This window comes from Anser brachyrhynchus (assembly GCF_964034855.1).
Source record: "Anser brachyrhynchus genome assembly, chromosome: 22".
Classification (NCBI taxonomy): domain Eukaryota; kingdom Metazoa; phylum Chordata; class Aves; order Anseriformes; family Anatidae; genus Anser; species Anser brachyrhynchus.
In genome coordinates, this window is record NC_137715.1 from 5,934,396 (window position 1) to 5,957,182 (window position 22,787).

At 49.5% G+C, this 22,787-nt stretch overlaps 1 protein-coding gene across 2 annotated transcripts in view; it reads right to left on the reverse strand.

Moving 5' to 3' along the window:
* LOC308181526 (M1-specific T cell receptor alpha chain-like) overlaps positions 1 to 22,787 on the reverse strand; it is a 401,071-nt gene that overhangs the window by 21,733 nt on the left and 356,551 nt on the right. The window contains exon 4 of one of the 2 annotated variants that reach the window (XM_080564916.1): positions 17,008 to 17,083. The exons of the other annotated variant lie outside the window; for it this stretch is intronic. Coding sequence (XP_080421042.1) covers positions 17,008 to 17,083 — 76 coding nt within the window. The remainder of the gene's footprint in view (positions 1 to 17,007; positions 17,084 to 22,787) is intronic. 2 annotated transcript variants of the gene reach the window in all.

The window sequence follows — 22,787 nt, forward strand, 5'->3', positions numbered from 1 at the left end:
CTCACAGACATTTCTGACGGCTTACATTGGCAACAACAAATGAAATAGTGCATACACACTCCTTCCCCTCTATAAGGAGGTGTGGATACCACAAGGATGTCCTGGGAATGAAACTGGATATGTAAGGTCATCTGACAAAGGAGAAACAGGAAAGCTGAGCACTCACTTGGTTGGACAGACAGCCTGGTCCCTGAGCCAAAGGTCAGTTTGCCATATCCAGAGCTAAACCCACACAGCATTTCCTCCCATAACAAAAAGCCCAGGCTGCTCCTGCAGAAGTGGCACTTGTCCTCAAGGCTGAGCTGAACCGTGCCAAGGCTAAGAGGGGCTGCAAAAGTGTAAGATGGTGCTCAAGGATCCTAGACCACAAGTGGAGGTTAAGAGTCTGGCTTCATGGGATGTAACAGGGCCCAAAACTGAGAGGCAACTCCCCAAAAACCCCACTCCACCTGACCCCAAAGTACTGGGGGCTGTCCGCTGGCTTACCAACAAAAATAAAAAGACACTTTGATTTTCAGCGCAATTTTCTGCTTACCTGGTACAACTGAAAGCACAGTTCCTTTTCCAAAAGTGACTTTGCCTGCATCGTACACACTGTGGCATGTCTCATTAGAAAAATGTCTCTGCCAGCCCTGCACGTGATCTCAAGCACAAAGCACCTAGACTCAGGCCACAGCAGAGATCCCCGACACAATAGGCTAATGCACAGGGCCACTACCTGCAACAAAGCAAAATCCGTTCCCTAGCTCACTTGCACTTTTCAGAGGAGCGTTCCGTGCCGCATTTTGTAATTATTCAGCCCCATGAGCGACAACTCACACCTACAGTAACGCTTGCCCAGAATCAGGGGACCATGTGTGTGGCACTGCTTCTGTGCAGAAAGTTTGGAGAAAATCATCACGTCAGGCAATCCATGCATTTCACAGGCAGCTGTGAGATGACAGGACTGCTGCTTCTGTCCCGAGCCAAAGCCTGTCCTGAGGGAAAGCACATCACAGGTAGCCCCACAACAGCAGAAGTACAGGCTTTGAGAATCTCAGTAGACTGAGGCACGTTCAGATAGCAGCTCATGAACGGCTCTGCAAGAGCTGTGAAAAATGCATTTGGTCAGCTACTACGCAAGCTTAAAAAAAAGAAAAAGCTAGCGGAAAACAGGCTCCTGGCAGGCTCCTTTGCTACAAAGGGCTACCATGAGGTAAGTGCTTGTACACAGAATGTTTTACAGTCATTGACCTTCCATCACTGAATCTCATCTTTCCAGCTCCTGCATTATACACAAAGGGTTTTCTCATGCCTCAAAACACCAGGAATTCCCTTGGGAAACTGCCCGGCCCAGCATGGACTGTCCATGGCCACAAAGAAACCACCCCTGACATGCCTTTGTAAATAGCTTTTCCTCTGTTCCAGGGAAAAATTTCTACTCTGCCACCTTTTCTTCCCGAAACACCTCACAGCTCTGCAATACCCAGAGAGAAGGCACAGGCTTGTGAACACTCATAGAAAGCCTGACCAAAACTTACACTCCAACATTACTGTCTGGGCTATTTCAGCCTTGCCCTGCAAGGCTAAATAATAACTGTAACAGTACTCACCAGGCTTTACACAAAGCTTTGTTCCAGCTCCAAAGGTGAGCCTCTCCCAGTCAGTAATCACAGCAACAAAGGCCATTTTGCAAAAGCTCTCATCTCCCCATAACATTGAAGCCCTTCTTATGGCTGGCAAAGACCCTTCCCAGCAACACACCCGTCACCCTTTCCCAAGGACATGCAGACCTCAAGATGAGCTTTGCTCCAACCACCCAAAACCTCATTAAATAGTGCACCCAGGGAACTGTCAGAGCGTGCATGGGGAGAGAAGGCATTTCAGCTCAGCAAAGGTGAAGGATGGAAATGGAATGACATTTGTAGCAAGAGTCCCATATGGAACACCTATGGAAAGCTCCACACTCACTTGGTTGGATGGACAGCCTGGTTCCTGAGCCAAAGGTCAGCTTGTTGGTGCCATAGTCACACAGCATTTCCTCCCATTACAAAAAGCCCAGCCTGCCCCCACTGGAGAAGCAGCACCTCTCCCCAGTCCCTGCTTCCCTGTCCTGACACACCTTCTGCTGATCAACAGCTTGTAGAAGAGGAAGGGAAATCTGAGGAATAAGGGCCCAGCAGAGCTCAGCTCAGGAAAAGCCATGAGCACCCCTGGAGCTGTCAGAGCCAGGAACAAGCCTGCTCTGCTCAGCTAAAGGTAATTTCTGGGGGACTTGGAAAGGGCTGTTAGGATGGCAGAGCAAAAGAAATACCCCGAGCTGGAAACTAGTTGTACTCATGTGTTCCTGCATGACCGAAAGAGAACAAGAACTGTCAGCAGGAAGCAGAATGAGGAAACTCACAGGCTTATTGAATCAAGGCCTCTGTGGCTACCAGAGCGCTCACCATGAAAAACCCTACTGATTTCACCAGTCTACCTCTGCTTTTCTGATGCTAGCTCACAGCCACAACTTGTTCCACAAAGTGGAGCAGAAAAAGACTTTCAAACTTGCTTGGATTTATCCTTAGATGAATTCCACCACCAATGCTGACTTGGATGCCAAAATTGGCTATACCCGCTTGGCCTTCACAACAAAAAACCTGTAAGCCATCTCTCCTCTTTGCTAGTTTATACTTATACAAGTCTTTGCTTGCTGGCTTCCCATTTCTTTTAAAAGAGTCACTGGTGGTCATCCCTTGCAGCTCTGGCTGAGATGACCCCTGAGTGTATCCTTGTGCCACGTAGAGAAAAGATGCAGGAATTGTGAGCACAATTCCACTTTCTGACCTGCAATAAAAAGCAATAAAAGCAGACATCATCCCCTCGTCCCTCCTGCACCCTAAGCATGTCTTCAAAATGTCTCTTTTGTCGAAGTAGGGAAGGCAGCTTTCCTATCCTTACTCATTCAGGCTGGTTTACACCTACCAGGTTTCACCACCAGCTGTGTCCCACTTCCAAAGGTGACTTTCCAGGTGAATGTTGAAGTCACACAGGGACACATCCACTAGCAAAAACCCCCTGCAAGCCTTACTCCAGAAAACAGCACCATATCTCCCACAGCAATCCACAAAGGGACAACAGATGTTACCCTTGCCACTTGCCCCCCCTCTAAATTAGGATGTCTTTCTAGTCACCTTCTTCTAAACTCTCCAGGCAGAAACTATCATGAAACACATGAAGTGGGAAATCTGACCTTGGACCCAGGTGGACAGGTAAGAAAACAGCCACCACCCTCTCTGCGGATTAACAGAGAGCTCCATAACTTGCCCAAAGGTGAGCCTTGTGTTCCTCTATCTGAAGTTCAGCCATCACGCTGAAGACTTTACAGCTATACAGCAACCACATACAGCATAGGGAACCTCTGAACAGACGATATGACCTCAGGAAAGTCAGTAGTGGGGGACAGTCAGGGAACAAAACATGCAGACCTTAGGTTAAGCTTTGCTCCAACCACCCAAAACCTCGTTAAATACTGCACTCAGGGCACTCACAGAGCCTGCAAGGGGAGAGAAGGCATTTCAGCTCAGCAAAGGTGGAGTGAAAGGATGGAAATGGAAGAACATCTGTAGCAAGATGCTCATATAGAACACCTATGGAAAGCTCCTCACTCACTTGGTTGGACGGACAGCCTGGTTCCTGAGCCAAAGCTAAGCTTGTTGCCATAGCCAGAGTCACACAGCATTTCCTCCCATTACAAAAAGCCCAGTGAGCTTTGCCATGATCTCACAGCAAAATCTGGGAGCCAGCGTAGAGCCATGTGTTCCAACGCAGCCAAAGGGACAGCAGTCAGGGTCATGTTGGAACAACCTGGCACATTCCCGTCAAGCAAAGCCGATCGCTGGAGGTGGTCACCTTCAGCGATCAAACAACCAGGCACCCTGCTGCTATCAACCACCCAAGGAAATGTCTGGCATAAAGCAAAAAGCGCAGCCACATGCAGCACTTACGTGACCTAACAGTAATTCTTGCTGCACAGTCAAAGGTAGGCTTGTAGCCAGCACCTCCTGTGCTCCCACAGCAACCCCTCAATCTACCAAAACCTTGCCAACCTCTTGGAGAAGAGCACTCACTTGGTTGGACAGACAGCCTGGTCCCTGAGCCAAAAGTTGGTCTGCCGTTTGCAGAACCATAGCCACACAGCATTTCCTCCCATTACAAAAAGCCCAGGCAGCTCCTGGAGAAGTGGCACTTTGCCCCAAGGTTGAGCATAGCTGTGCAAAGGCTAGCTGGGGCAACAGAAGGGTGGGCTGAGGCTGAAGGATCCTAGGCCACAAGTGAAGGTTAAGCGTCTGGCTTTGTGGGATGTAATAGGGCCCAAAACTAAGAGGCAACCCCAAAACTATCTCTACCCCTGTCCTCACAGTACTGCCGGGCTGTATGCTGGGTTGCTATGACAAAGGAAAAGACACTTTGGTTTTCAGCGCAATTTGCTGCTTACTTGGTACAACTGAAAGCACAGTTCCTTTTCCAAAAATTGCTTTTCCCACGTTGTACACACTGTGGCACGTCTCATTACAAAAGTGTCTGCCAGCCCTGCACATGATCTCAAGCACAAAGCACCTGAACTCAGGCCATGGCAGAGCTCCCTGACACAACAGGCCCAAGCGCAGGGCCACTACCTGCAAGAAAGGAAAATCCATTCCCTAGCTCACTTGCACTTTTCAGAGGAGTGTTCCATGCTGCATTTTGTAATTATTAAGCCCCACGTGCGACAACTCACACCTACAGTAACGCTTGCCCAGAATCAGGGGAACATGTGTGTGACACTGTTTCTGTGCACAAAGCATGTGGAAAACCATCATGTCAGGCAATCCATGCGTTTCACAGGCAGCTGTGAGATGACAGGACTGCTGCTTCTGTCCTGAGCCAAAGCCTGTCCTGAGGGATAGCACATCACGGGTAGCCCCGCAGCTGCAGAAGCATGAGGTTTGAGAACTGCAGCAGACTGAGACACATTCAGATGGCAGTTCATGAACGGCTCTGCAAGAGCTGTGAAAAATGCATTTGGTCAGCTACTACGCAAGCTAAAAAAAAGAAAAAGCCAAGGGAAGGCAGCCTCCTGGCAGGCTCCTTTGCTACAAAGTGCTAGTGTGAGCTTAGTGCTTGTACCCACGGTGTTTTACAGTCAGTGGCCTTCCATCACTGAATCTCATCTTTCCAGCTCCTGCATTATACACAAAGGGTTTTCTCACGCCTCAAAACACCAGGAATTGCCTTGGGAAACTGCCCGGCCCAGCATGGACTGTCCATGGCCACAAAGAAACCACCCCTGACATGCCTTTGTAAATAGCTTTTCCTCTGTTCCAGGGAAAAACTTCTACTCTGCCACCTTTCCTTCCCAAAACACCTCACAGCTCTGCAATACCCAGAGAGAAGGCACAGGCTTGTGAACACAAATAGAAAGCCTGACCAAAACTTACACTCCAACATTACTGTCTGGGCTATTTCAGCTTCGCCTTGCAAGGCTAAATAATAACTGTAACAGTACTCACCAGGCTTTACACAAAGCTTTGTTCCAGCTCCAAAGGTGAGCCTCTCCCAGTCAGTAATCACAGCAACAAAGGCCATTACGCAAAAGCTCTCATCTCCCCATAACATTGAAGCCCTTCTTATGGCTGGCAAAGACCCTTCCCAGCAACACACCCGTCACCCTTTCCCAAGGACATGCAGACCTCAAGATGAGCTTTGCTCCAACCACCCAAAACCTCATTAAATAGTGCACCCAGGGAACTGTCAGAGCCTGCATGGGGAGAGAAGGCATTTCAGCTCTGCAAAGGTGAAGGTAAAGATGAAAATGGAACAACATTTGTAGCAAGAGTCCCATATGGAACACCTATGGAAAGCCCCGCACTCACTTGGTTGGACGGACAGTCTGGTCCCTGAGCCAAAGGTCAGCTTGTTGAACCCAGTCACACAGCATTTCCTCCCATTACAAAATCCCAGCCTGCCCCCACTGGAGAAGCTGTACCTCTCCCCAGTTCATGCTTCCCTGTCCTGACAAACCTTGTGCTGATCAACAGCTTGAGGAAGAGGAAGGGAAATTTGGGGAATACGGGCCCAGCTGAGCTCAGCTCAGGAAAAGCCCGTGAGGACCCAAGAGGCTGTCAGTTCCAGGAACAATCTCTGCTCAGCTAAAGGCAAATCTCAAAGGCAGATCACAAATGCAAATCTCCACCAAGCAGCAAGTAAACCAGTCTGACACTACATAGTCCCTGGATCTCCAAGTGCTTTAAGAGCATCAGGCACACCTGCCCCATCAGAGACCACTTGCTGGCCACTACTAGGAGCCTCGTCCCGCTCCCAGAAGTGACCTTGCTGTAAGCACCAGCATTCACAGAGTCCTTCTCTCCCACCCCCAAGTGCACAAACCCTGCCAGGACACAGGGACATACGAGAGCCTCCCCACAGGGTCGTGACAAAATCTGGGAGCTGGCATGGAGCAACATGTTCCAATGCAGCCAAAGGGACAGCATTCAAGGTCATGTTGGACCAACCTGGCACATTCCCGTCAAGCAAAGCCGATTGCTGGAGGTGGTCACCATCAGTGATCAAACACACAGTCATGCTGCTGCTCTCAACCTCCCAAGGAAAGGCCTTGCACAAAGCACAAAGCGCGGCCACATGCAGCACTTACGTGACCCAACAGAAAGTCCCATTGCATGGCCAAAGGCAGGCTTAGAGCCAGCAAATCCTGTGCTCCCACAGCAACCCCTCAATCCACCAACACCTTGCCAACCTCTTGGCAGTGCTTGGCATCTGCAGCCTGGCTGCACAGTGCTGAAAGTAACTCAGGGCCAGCTGCATCCTGAAGTCAGGACACCCCAGGCTCTCTGTGGGACCAAGAGCAGCAAAGGGCCCATGGGATAGGACAAATCCTTTTTGAGAGGACTGCTGCTTTTGTCCTGACTGAAACCCTGCCCTAAAGGCATGCTGATTGCGTGCAGCTGTGCAGCTGCAGCATTACAAGCCTGAGAGGAGAAGTGCAGGGTAGCCGCTGACAGCTGCAAATGGGTGGGTTTGCCCAACATCGAAGAAGACTACAAGGTGGTGGTGGCACTTACTAGGCAAAACCTGAAGTCGTGTTCCCTTCCCAAGGGTGAGCTTGTCGTAGTTCACACAGTGCTTTTCATCTCAACAAGAACTATACGCCCTTCCAACATCCTCTGTTAGACAGGACATCTCTGTTCCTAGGGAGCCAAGCTCCCAGCTTTGTCTGGTGGACAAAGCAGAAACATTTCAGCAGATGTCAAGATCCCCTCCACAATGGAGTGTCCTCTATCCACCATTCAGTGGTGCACACTCCTGCCAAACTGTGCACCACTCCCCTTGTTGGGGGAGAGGAGGGGAAGATGGCAAAGATGGGGCCAGTAGAGCCCAGCTCAGGAAAGGACACCAGCAATAGGGGCTGTCTTCCTCCCAAACCCGACTTTCCTGTTACATTAGAGTTAGAAGTTTTTGAGGCAGCTTTGAGAAGTTACAAAGACAGGCACCCACCACTTGCGTGCACTTTTTTTGCAGTGCTAACGCACAGCTGCACTGCAGCCTCCTGAAGAGCTTGAGGGACAATGGAAGCACGACTCCAAATTTGTTTGAAGCATCATTTATCAACGACACAAATAGCAATCAATACTCAGAGCCAAGGGAAGGAAAGAACGAGGCATGTAAGGGACTTGAGGTGCCATAACAAACTGCAGGGAGCCCAAAGCATTGGGACATGTGGGGAAACCAAGACCTTGGGATGCCTGGAGAATAGCCCAGTTGCATTCCCAAAGTTCTTCCCCACAAAACAATGAAGAACACGGCAAAAATGAAGCCACTCACATTTTGACTCACAAGAGCATGTTTCAGTGGTGATTGCTCACTTGTGTGGGGGTTTCATGAAGGATCATTATCTCAGAGACACCTCTGATGGCTTGCATTGGCAACAACAAATGAAAGTGCCTACACTCTCCTTCCCCTCTTTAAGGAGGTGTGGATACCACAAGAATGTCTATGGGATGAAACAAGGGATACGTAAGGACATCTGACAAAGGAGAAACAGGAAAGCTGAGCACTCACTTGGTTGGACAGACAGCCTGGTCCCTGAGCCAAAGGTCAGTTTGCCATATCCAGAGCTAAACCCACACAGCATTTCCTCCCATAACAAAAAGCCCAGGCTGCTCCTGCAGAAGTGGCACTTGTCCTCAAGGCTGAGCTGAACCGTGCCAAGGCTAGGAGGGGCTGCAGAAGTGTAAGATGGTGCTCAAGGATCCTAGGCCACAAGTGGAGGTTAAGAGTCTGGCTTCATGGGATGTAACAGGGCCCAAAACTGAGAGGCAACTCCCCAAAAACCCCTCTCCACCTGACCCTACAGTACTGCCAGGCTGTCCACTGGCTTGCCATCAAAAAGGAGAAGACACTTTGATTTTGGGCATGATTTGCTGCTTACCTGGTACAACTGAAAGCACAGTTCCTTTTCCAAAAGTGACTTTGCCTGCATAGTGCACACTGTGGCATGTCTCATTACAAAAATGTCTCTGCCAGCCCTGCACGTGATCTCAAGCACAAAGCACCTGGACTCAGGCCACAGCAGAGATCCCCGACACAATAGGCTAATGCACAGCGCCACTACCTGCAACAAAGCAAAATCCGTTCCCTAGCTCACTTGCACTTTTCAGAGGAGCGTTCCGTGCCGCATTTTGTAATTATTCAGCCCCATGAGCGACAACTCACACCTACAGTAACGCTTGCCCAGAATCTGGGGACTATGTGTGTGGCACTGCTTCTGTGCACAAAGTTTGGAGAAAATCATCACGTCAGGCAATCCATGCATTTCACAGGCAGCTGTGAGATGACAGGACTGCTGCTTCTGTCCTGAGCCAAAGCCTGTCCTGAGGGAAAGCACATCACGGGTAGCCCCACAACAGCAGAAGTACAGGCTTTGAGAATCTCAGTAGACTGAGGCACGTTCGGATAGCAGCTCATGAACGGCTCTGCAAGAGCCGTGAAAAATGCATTTGGTCAGCTACTACGCAAGCTTAAAAAAAAGAAAAAGCTAGCGGAAAACAGGCTCCTGGTAGCCTCCTTTGCTACAAAGGGCTACCATGAGGTAAGTGCTTGTACACAGAATGTTTTACAGTCATTGACCTTCCATCACTGAATCTCATCTTTCCAGCTCCTGCATTATACACATTGGTTTTCTCCTGCCTCAAAACCCCAGGACTTGGCTTGGGACCCTGCCTGGCCGAGCATGGGCTATCTGTGGCCACAAAGCAACCACCCCTGACATGCCTTTGTAAACAGCTTTTCCAGCATTCCTGGGACAAACTTCTGCTCTGCCACATCTACTTCCCACAGCACCTTACAGCTCTGCCATACCTAAAGAGAAGGCACAGGCTTGTGCACACTCATAGGGAGCTTGAGCTAAACTTACACTCCAACATTACTGTCTGGGCTATTTCAGCCTTGTCTTGCAAGGCTAAGTAATAACTGTAACTGTACTCACCAGGCTTTACACAAAGCTTTGTTCCAGGTCCAAAGGTGAGCCTGTACAAGTCGACACTCACAGCAACAAAGGCCATTACGCAAAAGCTCTCATCTCCCCATAACATTGAAGCCCTTCATGGCTGGCAAAGACCCTTCCCAGGTCACCCTTTCCCAAGGGCATGCAGACCTCAAGTTGAGGCTTGCTCCAACCACCCAAAACCTCATTAAATACTGCACCCGGGACAGTCTCAGAGCCTGCAAGGGGAGAGAAGACATTTCAGCTCTGCAAAGGTGAAGTTAAAGGATGGAAATGGAACGACATTTGTAGCAAGAGTCTCATATGGAACACCGATGGAAAGCCCCGCACTCACTTGGTTGGATGGACAGTCTGGTCCCTGAGCCAAAGGTCAGTTTGGTGAAGCTAGTCACACAGCATTTCCTCCCATTACAAAAAGCCCAGCCTGCCCCCACTGGAGAAGCAGCACCTCTCCCCAGTCCCTGCTTCCCTGTCCTGACACACCTTCTGCTGATCAACAGCTTGTAGAAGAGGAAGGGAAATCTGAGGAATAAGGGCCCAGCTGAGTTCAGCTCAGGAAAAGCCATGAGCACTCCTGGAGCTGTCAGAGCCAGGAACAAGCCTGCTCTGCTCAGCTAAAGGTAATTTCTGGGGGACTTGGAAAGGGCTGATTCGGATAGCAGAACAAGGGAAATATCCCAAGCTAGGCACCAGTTGTACTCAATGGGCTGCACAACTAGGAGTGTCCCTGTCCCCAGCATTATTTCGTAGTTCCTCACATTAACAGAGTCCTTCACACCACAGCAAAAAACATTAGCTCTCTGCCAATGACTCTATGAAGAAAATTGAGGAGAGCAGCTCCTTCCCATCAAAGCCATCGAACTGAAGCCAGGAGTATCTCCAGCCTTGACAAGCTGGGACCTGGAAGAAGACAAGGAGCGCCTGCATCTGCGCCATGATGGAGTCTGACCAGCATCTTATGGAGAAGGGGATCCCTTCTGGACCCCTCCTCCCTGATCATTCAAACAACATGAGCTGTTCCAGTACCGCAGCAGTCCTGCTGTGTCCCTTGAGATAGGCATACATGTTGTTGCAGCTGAAACCAATGATGTTGCTTAAATGTACAGTGGCAAAGAGTCTGGATGGGCTTTAGAAATAGCAAAAAAGCAATCACACGTCCCAGATATCTGTAACAGTTTCCACTAGTGCAGTTTCAACACTGACAGCTACAGCTAGTACAGGAATCCAACACGAGTTTCACTGCTACCAAGACCAATCTGCTGGGGAATCTCATCCACAAGGAGGAAGAGGATTGGGTTCAAACAGGAGCATTATTATTTTGGCCATGTTCCTCTGACCTCTCCAGGCAGAAACTATCATGAAACACATGAAGTGGGAAATCTGACCTTGGACCCAGGTGGACAGGTAAGAAAACAGCCACTACCCTCTGTGGGGATTCACAGAGAGCTCCATACCTTGCCCAAAAGCGAGCCTTTTTGTTCCCCTGTCTGTAGTTCAGCCAGCACGCTAAAGGTTTTACAACTATACAGCAACCACATACAGCAGAAGGAAGCTCTGAACAGATAGTGTGACCTCAGAAAGGTCAGTAGTGGAGGATTCGCAGGGACCAAAGCATGCAGACCTCAAGTTGAGCTTTGCTCCAACCAACCAAAAACTCATTAAATACAGCACCCAGGGCACTCTCAGAGCCTGCAAGGGGAGAGAAAGCATTTCAGCTCAGCAAAGGTGAAGTTAACGCATGGAAATGGAACAGTATCTGTAGCAAGAGCCCCATATGGAACACCTATGGCAAGATCCACACTTACTTGGTTGGACGGACAGCTTGGTCCCTGAGCCAAAGGTAGGCTTGTAGTTGCCAGAGTTACACAGCATTTCCTCCCATTACAAAAAGCCCAGATCACTTTGCCATCACAAAGACAAATCCCCACCAAGGGGCAAGGAAACCAGTCTGACAGTGCATTGTCCCTGGACCTCTAAGTACTTTACAAGCATCAGGCACACCTGCCCCATCACAGACTGCTTACTGGACACTACTAGGATCCTTGTCCCGCTCCCAGAAGTGACCTTGCTGTAAGCACCAGCATTCACAGAGTCCTTCTCTCCCACCCCCAAGTGCACAAACCCTGCCAGGACACAGGGACATACGAGAGCCTCCCCACAGGGTCGTGACAAAATCTGGGAGCTGGCATGGAGCAACATGTTCCAATGCAGCCAAAGGGACAGCATTCAAGGTCATGTTGGACCAACCTGGCACATTCCCGTCAAGCAAAGCCGATTGCTGGAGGTGGTCACCATCAGCGATCAAACACACAGTCATGCTGCTGCTCTCAACCTCCCAAGAAAAGGCCTTGCACAAAGCACAAAGCGCGGCCACATGCAGCACTTACGTGACCCAACAGAAAGTCCCATTGCATGGCCAAAGGCAGGCTTAGAGCCAGCAAATCCTGTGCTCCCACAGCAACCCCTCAATCCACCAACACCTTGCCAACCTCTTGGCAGTGCTTGGCATCTGCAGCCTGGCTGCACAGTGCTGAAAGTAACTCAGGGCCAGCTGCATCCTGAAGTCAGGACACCCCAGGCTCTCTGTGGGACCAAGAGCAGCAAAGGGCCCATGGGATAGGACAAATCCTTTTTGAGAGGACTGCTGCTTTTGTCCTGACTGAAACCCTGCCCTAAAGGCATGCTGATTGCGTGCAGCTGTGCAGCTGCAGCATTACAAGCCTGAGAGGAGAAGTGCAGGGTAGCCGCTGACAGCTGCAAATGGGTGGGTTTGCCCAACATCGAAGAAGACTACAAGGTGGTGGTGGCACTTACTAGGCAAAACCTGAAGTCGTGTTCCCTTCCCAAGGGTGAGCTTGTCGTAGTTCACACAGTGCTTTTCATCTCAACAAGAACTATACGCCCTTCCAACATCCTCTGTTAGACAGGACATCTCTGTTCCTAGGGAGCCAAGCTCCCAGCTTTGTCTGGTGGACAAAGCAGAAACATTTCAGCAGATGTCAAGATCCCCTCCACAATGGAGTGTCCTCTGTCCACCATTCAGTGGTGCACACTCCTGCCAAACTGTGCACCACTCCCCTTGTTGGGGGAGAGGAGGGGAAGATGGCAAAGAAGGGCCTAGTCCAGATCAGGAAAGGACATGGGCAATCAGAGGCTGTCTTCCTCCCAAACCCTACCTTTCTGTCACATTACAGTTAAAAGCCGTTGAGGCACTTTTAAGATATTACAGAGACAGGCACCCACCACTTGCATGCACTTTTTTTTTCAGTGCTATTGCAGAACTTCACTGCAACCTCCTTAAGAGCCTAAGGGACAAGGGTAATACAACTCCAAAGCATCAGTTATCCATAACATGCATAGCCATCAATGTTCAGCAGCATGGGAGGGAAAGAATAAAGCATGTAAGGGAGATTAAGTGCTACAACAAACTGCAGGGAGCCCAAGGCATTGGGATATGTGGGGAAACCAAGTCCTTGGGATGCCTGAAGAATAGCCCATTTGCATTCCCAATGTTCTTCCCTACAAAACAACATAGAACAAGGCAAAAATGTAGCCACTCCAGTTTTGAGGCACAAAACCATGTTTCAATGGTGATTGCCATTGTGGGGGGGATTGCGTGGGGATTTCATGAAAGATCATTATCTCAGAGACATCTCTGATGGCTAACATTGGCAACAACAAATGAAATAGTGCCTAAACACTCCTTCCCCTCTGAGAAGGCATGGGGATACCACAAGAATGTCTATGGAATGAAACACAGGATACATAAGAACATCTGACAAAGGAGAAACAGGAAAGCTGAGCACTCACTTGGTTGGACAGACAGCCTGGTCCCTGAGCCAAAGGTCAGTTTGCCATATCCAGAGCTAAACCCACACAGCATTTCCTCCCATAACAAAAAGCCCAGGCAGCTCCTGCAGAAGTGGCACTTGTCCTCAAGGCTGAGCTGAACCGTGCCAAGGCTAGGAGGGGATGCAGAAATGTAAGATGGGTCTGAAGGATTCTAGGCCACAAGTGGAGGTTAAGAGTCTGGCTTCATGGGATGAAAAAGGTCCAAAACCTGAGAGGCAAACCCAAAACTCCCCCTCCTGCCGTCCCCACAGTACTGTCTAGCTGTACAAAAAGCCCAGCTCTCATTCCCATCACAAATACAAATACCCACCAAGGAGTAAGGAAGCCACTCTGACAGTGCCAGGGGAAGGAAAGCACCAGGCATGTCAGGGAGATTACGTGCCATAAAAAAATGCAAGTAGCCCAGGGCATGGGGACATGTGGGGAAACCAAGTCTTAGGGATGCCTGGAGAATAGCCCAGTTGCATTTCCAAACTTCTTCTCCCCCAAAAATGAAGAACAAGGCAAAAGGGAAGCAGTTCTGTTTTTCTGTGCAATTTTCTGCTTACCTGGTACAATTGAAAGCACAGTTCCTTTTCCAAAAGTGACTTTGCCTGCATAGTGCACACTGTGGCATGTCTCATTACAAACATGTCTCTGCCAGCCCTGCACGTGATCTCAAGCACAAAGCACCTGGACTCAGGCCACAGCAGAGCTCCCTGACACAACAGGCTAAAGCACAGGGCCAGTACCTGCAAGAAAGGAAAATCCGTTCCCTAGCTCGCTTGCACTTTTCAGAGGAATATTCCCTGTCACCTATGGTAATCGTTAAGCCCTACAAGCGACAACTCTCACCTACAGTAATGCTGTCCCAGAATCAGAGGAACAATGCATGGGGCATTGCTTCTGTGCATAAAGCATGTGGAAAACCATCACATCAGGCAATCCATGCGTTTCACAGGCAGCTGTGAGATGACAGGACTGCTGCTTCTGTCCTGAGCCAAAGCCTGTCCTGAGGGAAAGCACATCACGGGTAGCCCCGCAGCTGCAGAAGCACAAGGTATGAGAACTGCAGCAGACTGAGGCACATTCAGATAGCAGCTCATGAACGGCTCTTCAAGAGCTGTGAAAAATGCATTTAGTCAACAACTACACAAGCTTAAAAAAATAAAAAGCCATCGGAAAGCAGACTCCTGGTAGCCTCCTTTGCTACAAAGTGCTACTGTGAGCTCAGTGCTTGCACTCATGGTGTTTCACAGTCAATGACGTTCCATCACTGAATCTCATCTTTCCAGCTGCTGCATTATACACAAGTTTTTCTCATGCCTCAAAAATCCCAGGACTAGGCTCAGGCCCCTGCTCATCTAAGGTTGTACACAGCCACAAAGCAACTGCCCCTGACTTGACTTTGTAAATAGCTTTTCCTCTGTTCCAGGGAAAAACTTCTGCTCTGCCACCTTTTCTTCCAGCAGCACCTTGCAGCTCTGCCATATCCAGAGAGAAGGCACAGGCTTGTGCACACTCATAGGAAACATGACCAAAACTTACACTCCAACATTACCTTCTAGGCTATTTAAGCCTCACACTGCAAGGATAAGTAATAACTAAGAATACTCACCAGGCTTTACACAAAGCTTTGTTCCAGCTCCAAAGGTGAGCCTGTACAAGTCGGCACTCACAGCAACAAAGGCCATTACACAAACGCTCTCATTGCCCCATAACCAGACAGCCCTTTGTGTGGCTGGCAAAGACCCTTCACAGCAATACACAGGTCACCCTTTCCAGAGGACATGCAGACCTCAAGATGAGCTTTGTTCCAGCCACCCAAAACCTCATTAAATACTGCACTCAGGGCACTCTCAGAGCCTGCAAGGGGAGAGAAGGCATTTTAGCTCGACAAAGGTGTAGTGAAAGGATGGAAATGGAACAACATCTGTAGCACGAGTCACATATGGAAAACCTATGGAAAGCTCCTCACTCACTTGGTTGGACGGACAGCCTGGTTCCTGAGCCAAATGTCAGTTTGTTGCCGTAGCCATAGTCACACAGCATTTCCTCCCATTACAAAAAGCCCAGCTCGCTTTGCCATCACAAAGGCAAATCCCTATGGGGTCGCTGCAACATCTGGGAGCTGGAATAGAGCAACGTGTTCCAGTGCAACCAAAGGGACAGCAGTCAGGGACATGCTGGACCAACCTGGCACATTCCTGTCAAGCAAAGCCGATGGCTGGAGGTGGTCACCATCAGCGATCAAACACACAGTCATGCTGCTGCTCTCAACCACACAAGGAAAGGCCTGGCACAAACCACAAGCACGGCCACAGCGCAACACTTATGTGACCTAACAGTAAATCTCGTTGCACAGACAAAGGCAGGCTTAGAGCCAGCACCTCCTGTGCTCCCACAGCAACCCCTCAATCCACCAAAACATTGCCAACCTCTTGGCAGCGCTTCACATCTGCAGCCTGGCTGCACAGTGTTCAAAGTAACTGAGAGCCAGCTGTGTCCTGAAGTCAGGACCCCCCCCCTCCAGGCTCTCTGTGGGACCAAGAGCACCACAGGGCCAACAGAATGGGACAAACCCCTTTTGAGAGGACTGCTCTAAAATGGGTAGGTTTGCCCTACATGGAAGGAGACTACACAGTGGTGGTGGCACTTACTAGGCAAAACCTGAATTCGTGTCCCGCTCCCAAAGGTGATCTTAACGTAGTTCACACAGTGCTTTTCACCTCAACAAGAACTATAAACCCTTCCACATCCCTTATGAGACAGGAGACCTCTGTTCCTGGGAGCCTGAGCCCTGAGATTTTTCCCTTAGAAAAAGCAGAAACCTTCCAGCAGACCTCGAGATCTTCTGTCCACTGGAGTGTCCTCTGTCCACCATTCAGTGGTGCACACTCCTGCCAAACCATGCACCACTCCCCTTGTTGGGGGAGAGGAGGGGAAGATGGCAAAGAAGGGCCCAGGAGAGCCCTGCTCAGGAAAGGACAGCAGCAATAGGGGCTGTCTTCCTCCCAAACCCTATCTTTCTGTTACAGTTAAAAGTTTTTGAGGCAGTTTTGAGAAGTTACAAAGACAGGCAATCACCACTTGCATGCACTTTTTTTGCAGTGCTAATGCACAGCTGCACTGCAGCCTCCTGAAGAGCTTGAGGGACAATGGAAGCACGACTCCAAATTTGTCTGAAGCATCACTTATCCAAGACACGCATAGCCATCAATGCTCAGAGTAAGGGGAAGGAAAGAACTAGACATGTAATGGAGATGAGGTGCCATAACAAACTGCAGGGAGCCCAAGGCATTGGGACATGTGGGGAAACCAAGTCCTTGGGATGCCTGGAGAATAGCCCAGTTGAGTTCCCAAAGTTCTTCCCCACAAAACAACGACGAACAAGGCAAAAATCAAGCCACTCACATTTTGACTCACAAGAGCATGTTTCAGTGGTGATTGCTCACTTGTGTGGAGATTTCATGAAGGATCATTATCTCAGAGACACCTCTGATGGCTTACGTTGTTAACAACAAATGAAATAGTGCCTACACTCTCCTTCCCCTCTTTAAGGAGGTGTGGATACCGCAAGGATGTTTATGGGATGAAACCCAGGATACATAAGAACATCTGACAAAGGAGAAACAGGAAAGCTGAGCACTCACTTGGTTGGACAGACAGCCTGGTCCCTGAGCCAAAGGTCAGTTTGCCATATCCAGAGCTAGAGCCACACAGCATTTCCTCCCATAACAAAAAGCCCAGGCAGCTCCTGGAGAAGAGGCACTTGCCCCCAAGGCTGAGCCAAATTGTGCCAAGGCTAGGAGGGGCAGCAAAAGGGTAAGATGGGTCTGAAGGATCCTAGGCCACAAGTGGAGGATAAGAGTCTTGCTTCATGGGATGTTACAGGGCCCAGAACTGAGAGAGGCATCTCCCCAACACCCCCACTCCACTTGTCCCTACAGCACTGCCGGGCTGTCTACCGGCTTCCCATCAAAAAGGAAAAGACACTTTGGTTTTCAGCATAAATTGTTTCTTACCTGGTACAACTGAAAGCACAGTTCCTTTTCCAAAAATGACTGTGAGTGCATTGTACGCACTGTGGCGCGTCTCATTACAAAAATGTCTCTGCCAGCCCTGCACGTGATCTCAAGCACAAAGCACCTGGGCTCAGGCCACAGCAGAGCTCCCTGACACAACAGGCTTAAGCACAGGGCCAGTACCTGCAACAAAGGAAAATCCATTCCCTAGCAATCCCTGTTGCCTTTGGTAATTGTTAAGCTGCACGAGGAGCAACGTTCACCTACAGTAATGCTTGCCCAGAATCAGGGGGACCGTGTGTGTGGCACTGCTTCTGTGCACCAAGCATGGAGAAAACCATCATGTCAGGCAATCCATGCATATTAGAGGCAGAAGTGAGATGACAGGACTGCTGCTTCTGTCCCGAGGGAAAGCCTGTCGTAAGGGAAGTAACACCCACGATAGTCCTGTAGCTGCAGAAGCACAAGGTTTGAGAACCGCAGCAGACTGAGGCACATTCAGATGGCAGTTCATGAACAGCTCTGCAAGAGCTCTGAAAAATGCATTTGGTCAGCAAGTAAAGAAGATTGAAAAAAGAAAAAGCCATCGGAAAGCATGCTCCTGGTAGCCTCCTTTGCTACAAAGGGCTACGGTGAGCTCAGTGCTTGCACTCATGGTGTTTCACAGTCAATGACGTTCCATCACTGAATCTCATCTTTCCAGCTGCTGCATTATACACACAGGGTTTTTTCTCCTGCCTCAGAACCCCAGGACTTGTCCTGGGACCCTGCCCAGGCGAGCATGGACTGCCCATGGCCACAAAGCAAACTCCCCTGACATACCTTTGTAAATAGCTTTCCCTCCATTCCAAGGACAGACTTCTACTCTGCTGCCTTTTCTTCCTGCTGTACCTCGCAGCTCTGCCACACCCAGAGAGAAGGCACAGGCTTGTGCATGACCAAAAGCATGACCAATCTTACACTCCAACATTACTGTCTGGGCTATTTCAGCCTCGCCCTGCAAGGCTAAGTAATAACTGTAACTCTACTCACCAGGCTTTACACATAGCTTTGTTCCAGCTCCAAAGGTGAGCCTCTCCCAGTCAGCACTCACAGCACCAAAGGCCATTACAAAAATTCTCTCTTCTCCCCATAACAAGCAAGCCCTTCATGTGGCTGGCCAAGACCCTTCCCAGCAACACACACGTCACCCTTTCCCAAGGGCATGCAGACCTCAAGTTGAGGTTTGCTCCAAACACCCAAAACCTCATTAAATACTGCACCCAGGGCAATCTCAGAGCCTACAAAGGGAGAGAAGGCATTTCAGCTCAGCAAAGGTGAAGGTAAGGGATGGAAATGGAACAACAGCTGTAGCAAGAGCCCATATGGAACACCTATGGAAAACTCCACACTTACTTGGTAGGATGGACAGCCTGGTCCCTGAGCCAAAGGTCAGCTTGTTGTAGCCAGAGTCACACAGCGTTTCCTCCCATTACAAAAAGCCCAGCTCGCTTTGCCGTCACAAAGGCAAAACCCCACCAAGGGGCAAGGAAAACAGTCTGACAGTGCCAAGGGAAGGAATGAACAAGCATGTAAGGGAGATTAGGTGCCATAACAAACCGCAGGGAGCTCAGGGCATTGGGACATGTGGGAAAAACAAGTCCTAACGATGCCCAGAGAATAGCTCAGTTGCGTTCCCAAACATCTTCCCCACAAATCAATGAAGAACATGGCAAAAGGGAGACCACTCGGTTTTTCAGCATGGTTTGCTGCTTACCTGGTACAACTGAAAGCACAGTTCCTTTTCCAAAAGTGACTGCATCCGCATTGTACACACTGTGGCATGTCTCATTACAAAAATGTCTTTGCCAGCCCTGCACGTGATCTCAAGCACAAAGCACCTGGACTCAGGCCACGGCAGAGCTCCCTGACACAACAGGCTTTAGCGAAGGGCCACTACCTGCAACAAAGGAAAATCTGTTCCCTAGCTCACTTGCACTTTTCAGAAAAGCGTTCCCTGTCACCATTGGTAATTGTTAAGCCTCACGAGTGACAACTCTCACCTACAGTAATGCTTGTGCAGAATCAGGGGGACAGTGCGTGGGGTACTGCTTCTGTGCACAAAGCATAGAGAAAACCATCATGCCTGGCAATCCATGTGTGTGAGAGGCAGCTGTCAGATGACAGGACTGCTGCTTCTGTCCTGAGCCAAAGCCTGTCCTGAGGGAAAGCACATCACGGGTAGCCCCGCAGCTGCAGAAGCACGAGGTATGAGAACCGCAGCAGACTGAGGCACATTCAGATAGCAGCTCACGAACAGCTCTGCAAGAGCTGTGAAACACGCATTTAGTCAGCGACTAAACAAGCTTAAAAAAAAAAAAAAAAGCCAGCGGAAAGCATGCTCCTGGTAGCCTCCTTTGCTACAAAGGGCTACTGTGAGCTAAGTGCTTGTACTCATGCTGTTTTACTGTGAGTGACCTTCCATCACTGAATCTCATCTTTCCAGCTCCTGCATTATACACGCAGGGCTTATGCACACACAAAATCTTCCCCAAATTCTTCCCCACAAAACAACGAAGAATAAGGCAAAAAAAATGCCACTCACATTTTGACTCACAAGAGCATGTTTCAATGGTGATTGCTCACTTGTGTGGGGATTTCATGAAGGATCATTATCTCAGAGACACCTCTGATGGCTTACGTTGTTAATAACAAATGAAATAGTGCCTACACTCTCCTTCCCCTCTATAAGGAGGTGTGGATACCACAAGAATGTCTACGAGTTGAAATACGGGATATGTAAGGACATCTGACAAAGGAGAAACAGGAAAGCTGAGCACTCACTTGGTTGGACAGACAGCCTGGTCCCTGAGCCAAAGGTCAGACTGTTGTATGTAGAGCCATAGCCACACAGCATTTCCTCCCATAACAAAAAGCCCAGGCAGCTCCTGGAGAAGAGGCACTTGTCCTCAAGGCTGAGCCAAACAGTAACAAGGCTAGGAGGAGCAGCAGAAGAGTGGGATGGGTTGAAGGATCCCAGACCACAAGTGGAGTTAATAGTATTGCTTCATGGGATGCAACAGGGCCCAAAACTGAAAAGCAACTCCCCAAAACCCCCACTCACCTGACCCCAAAGTAGTGGGGGCTGTCCGCTGGCTTGCCAACAAAAAGGAAAAGACACTTTGATTTTCGGTGAAATTTTCTGCTTACCTGGTACAACAGAAAGCACAGTTCCTTTTCCAAAAGTGACTTTGCCTGCATCGTACACACGTTGGCACGTCTCATTACAAAAATGTCTCTGCCAGCCCTGCACGTGATCTCAAGCACAAAGCACCTGGACTCAGGCCACAGCAGAACTCCCTGCCAAAACAGGCTGAAGTGCAGGGCCACTACCTGCAACAAAGCAAAATCCGTTCCCTAGCTCACTTGCACTTTTCAGAAGAGCATTCCCTGTCGCCTTTGGTAATTGTTAATCCCTATGAGCGACAACTCTCCCTACAGTAATGCTGTCCCAGAATCAGAGGAACTATGTGTGTGGCACTGCTTCTGTGCACAAAGCGTGGAGAAAACCATCATGCCTGCCAATCCATGCGTTTCAGAGGCAGCTGTAAGATGACAGGACTGCTGCTTCTTTCCCGAGCCAAAGCCTGTCCTGAGGGAAAGCACATCACGGGTAGCCCCGCAGCTGCAGAAGCACAAAGTTTGAGAACTGCAGCAGACTGAGGCACATTCAGATAGCAGCTCATGAACGGCTCTGCAAGAGCTGTGAAAAATGCATTCGGTCAGCAGCTACACAAGATTAAAAAGAGAAAAAGCCAGCGGAAAGCATGCTCCTGGTAGCCTCTTTTGCTACAAAGGGCTACTGTGAGCTCAGTGCTTGTACTCATGCTGTTTTACAGTCACTGACCTTCCATCACTGAACCTCATCTTTCCAGCTGCTGCATTATACACATTGGGTTTTTTCTCCTGCCTCAAAAACCCCAGGACTCGGCTCAGGCCCCTACCTGGCGGGCTATGGGCTGTCCATGGCCACAAAGCAAACTCCCCTGACATGCCTTTTTAAATAGCTTTCCCACCATTTCAGGGACAAACTTCTGCTCCCCCATCAATTCTTTCCGCAGCACCTCACTGCTCCGCCATATCCAGAGAGAAGGCACAGGCTTGTGCACACTCATAGGGAGCTTGACCAAAACTTACACTCCAACATTACCGTCTGGGCTATTTAAGCCTCGTCCTGCAAGGCTAAGTAATAACTGTAACTCTACTCACCAGGCTTTACACATAGCTTTGTTCCAGCTCCAAAGGTGAGCCTGTTCCAGTCAGCACTCACAGCACCAAAGGCCATTACAAAAACTCTTTCATCTCCCCATAACAAAAAAGCCCTTCGTGTAACTGGCAAAGACCCTTCACAGCAACACACAGGTCACCGTTCCCCAAGGGCATGCAGACCTCAAGATGAGCATTGCTTCAACCAACCAGAACCTCATCAAATACTGCACTCAGGGCAGTCTCAGAGCGCGCAAGGGGAGAGAAGGCGTTTCAGCTTGAAAAAGGTAAAGGTAAAGGATGGAAATGGAACGACATCTGTAGCAAGAGTCACATATGGAACACCTATGGAAAGCTCCACACTCACTTGGTAGAACAGACAGCCTGGTTCCTGAGCCAAAGGTCAGCTTCTTGATGTATCCAGAGTCACACAGCATTTCCTCCCATTACAAAAAGCCCAGCTTGCTTTGCCATCACAAAGGCACAAAGGGAAAGAAGGCATTTCAGCTCTGCAAAGGTGAAGTTAACGCATGGAAATGGAACAACATCTGTAGCAAGAGCCCCATATGGAACACCTATGGAAAGCTTCACACTCACTTGGTTGGATGGACAGCCTGGTCCCTGAGCCAAAAGTTAGCTTGTTTACATCATTCACACAGCATTTCCTCCCATTACAAAAAGCCCAGCTCGCTTTGCAATCACAAAGACAAATCCCCACCAAGGGGCAAGGAAACCAGTCTGACAGTGCATTGTCCCTGGACCTCTAAGTACTTTACAAGCATCAGGCACACCTGCCCCATCACAGACTGCTTACTGGCCACTACTAGGATCCTTGTCCCGCTCCCAGAAGTGACCTTGCTGTAAGCACCAGCATTCACAGAGTCCTTCTCTCCCACCCCCAAGTGCACAAACCGTGCCAGGACACAAGAGCCTCCCCACGGGGTCATGGCAAAATCTGGGAGCTGGCGTGGAGCAACGCGTTCCAACGCAGCCAAAGGGACAGCAGTCAGGGTCATGTTGGACCAACCTGGCACATTCCTGTCAAGCAAAGCCGATTGCTGGAGGTGGTCACCATCAGTGATCAAACACACAGTAACACTGCTACTCTCAACCACACAAGGAAAGGCCTGGCACAAACCACAAGCACAGCCACAGCGCAACAC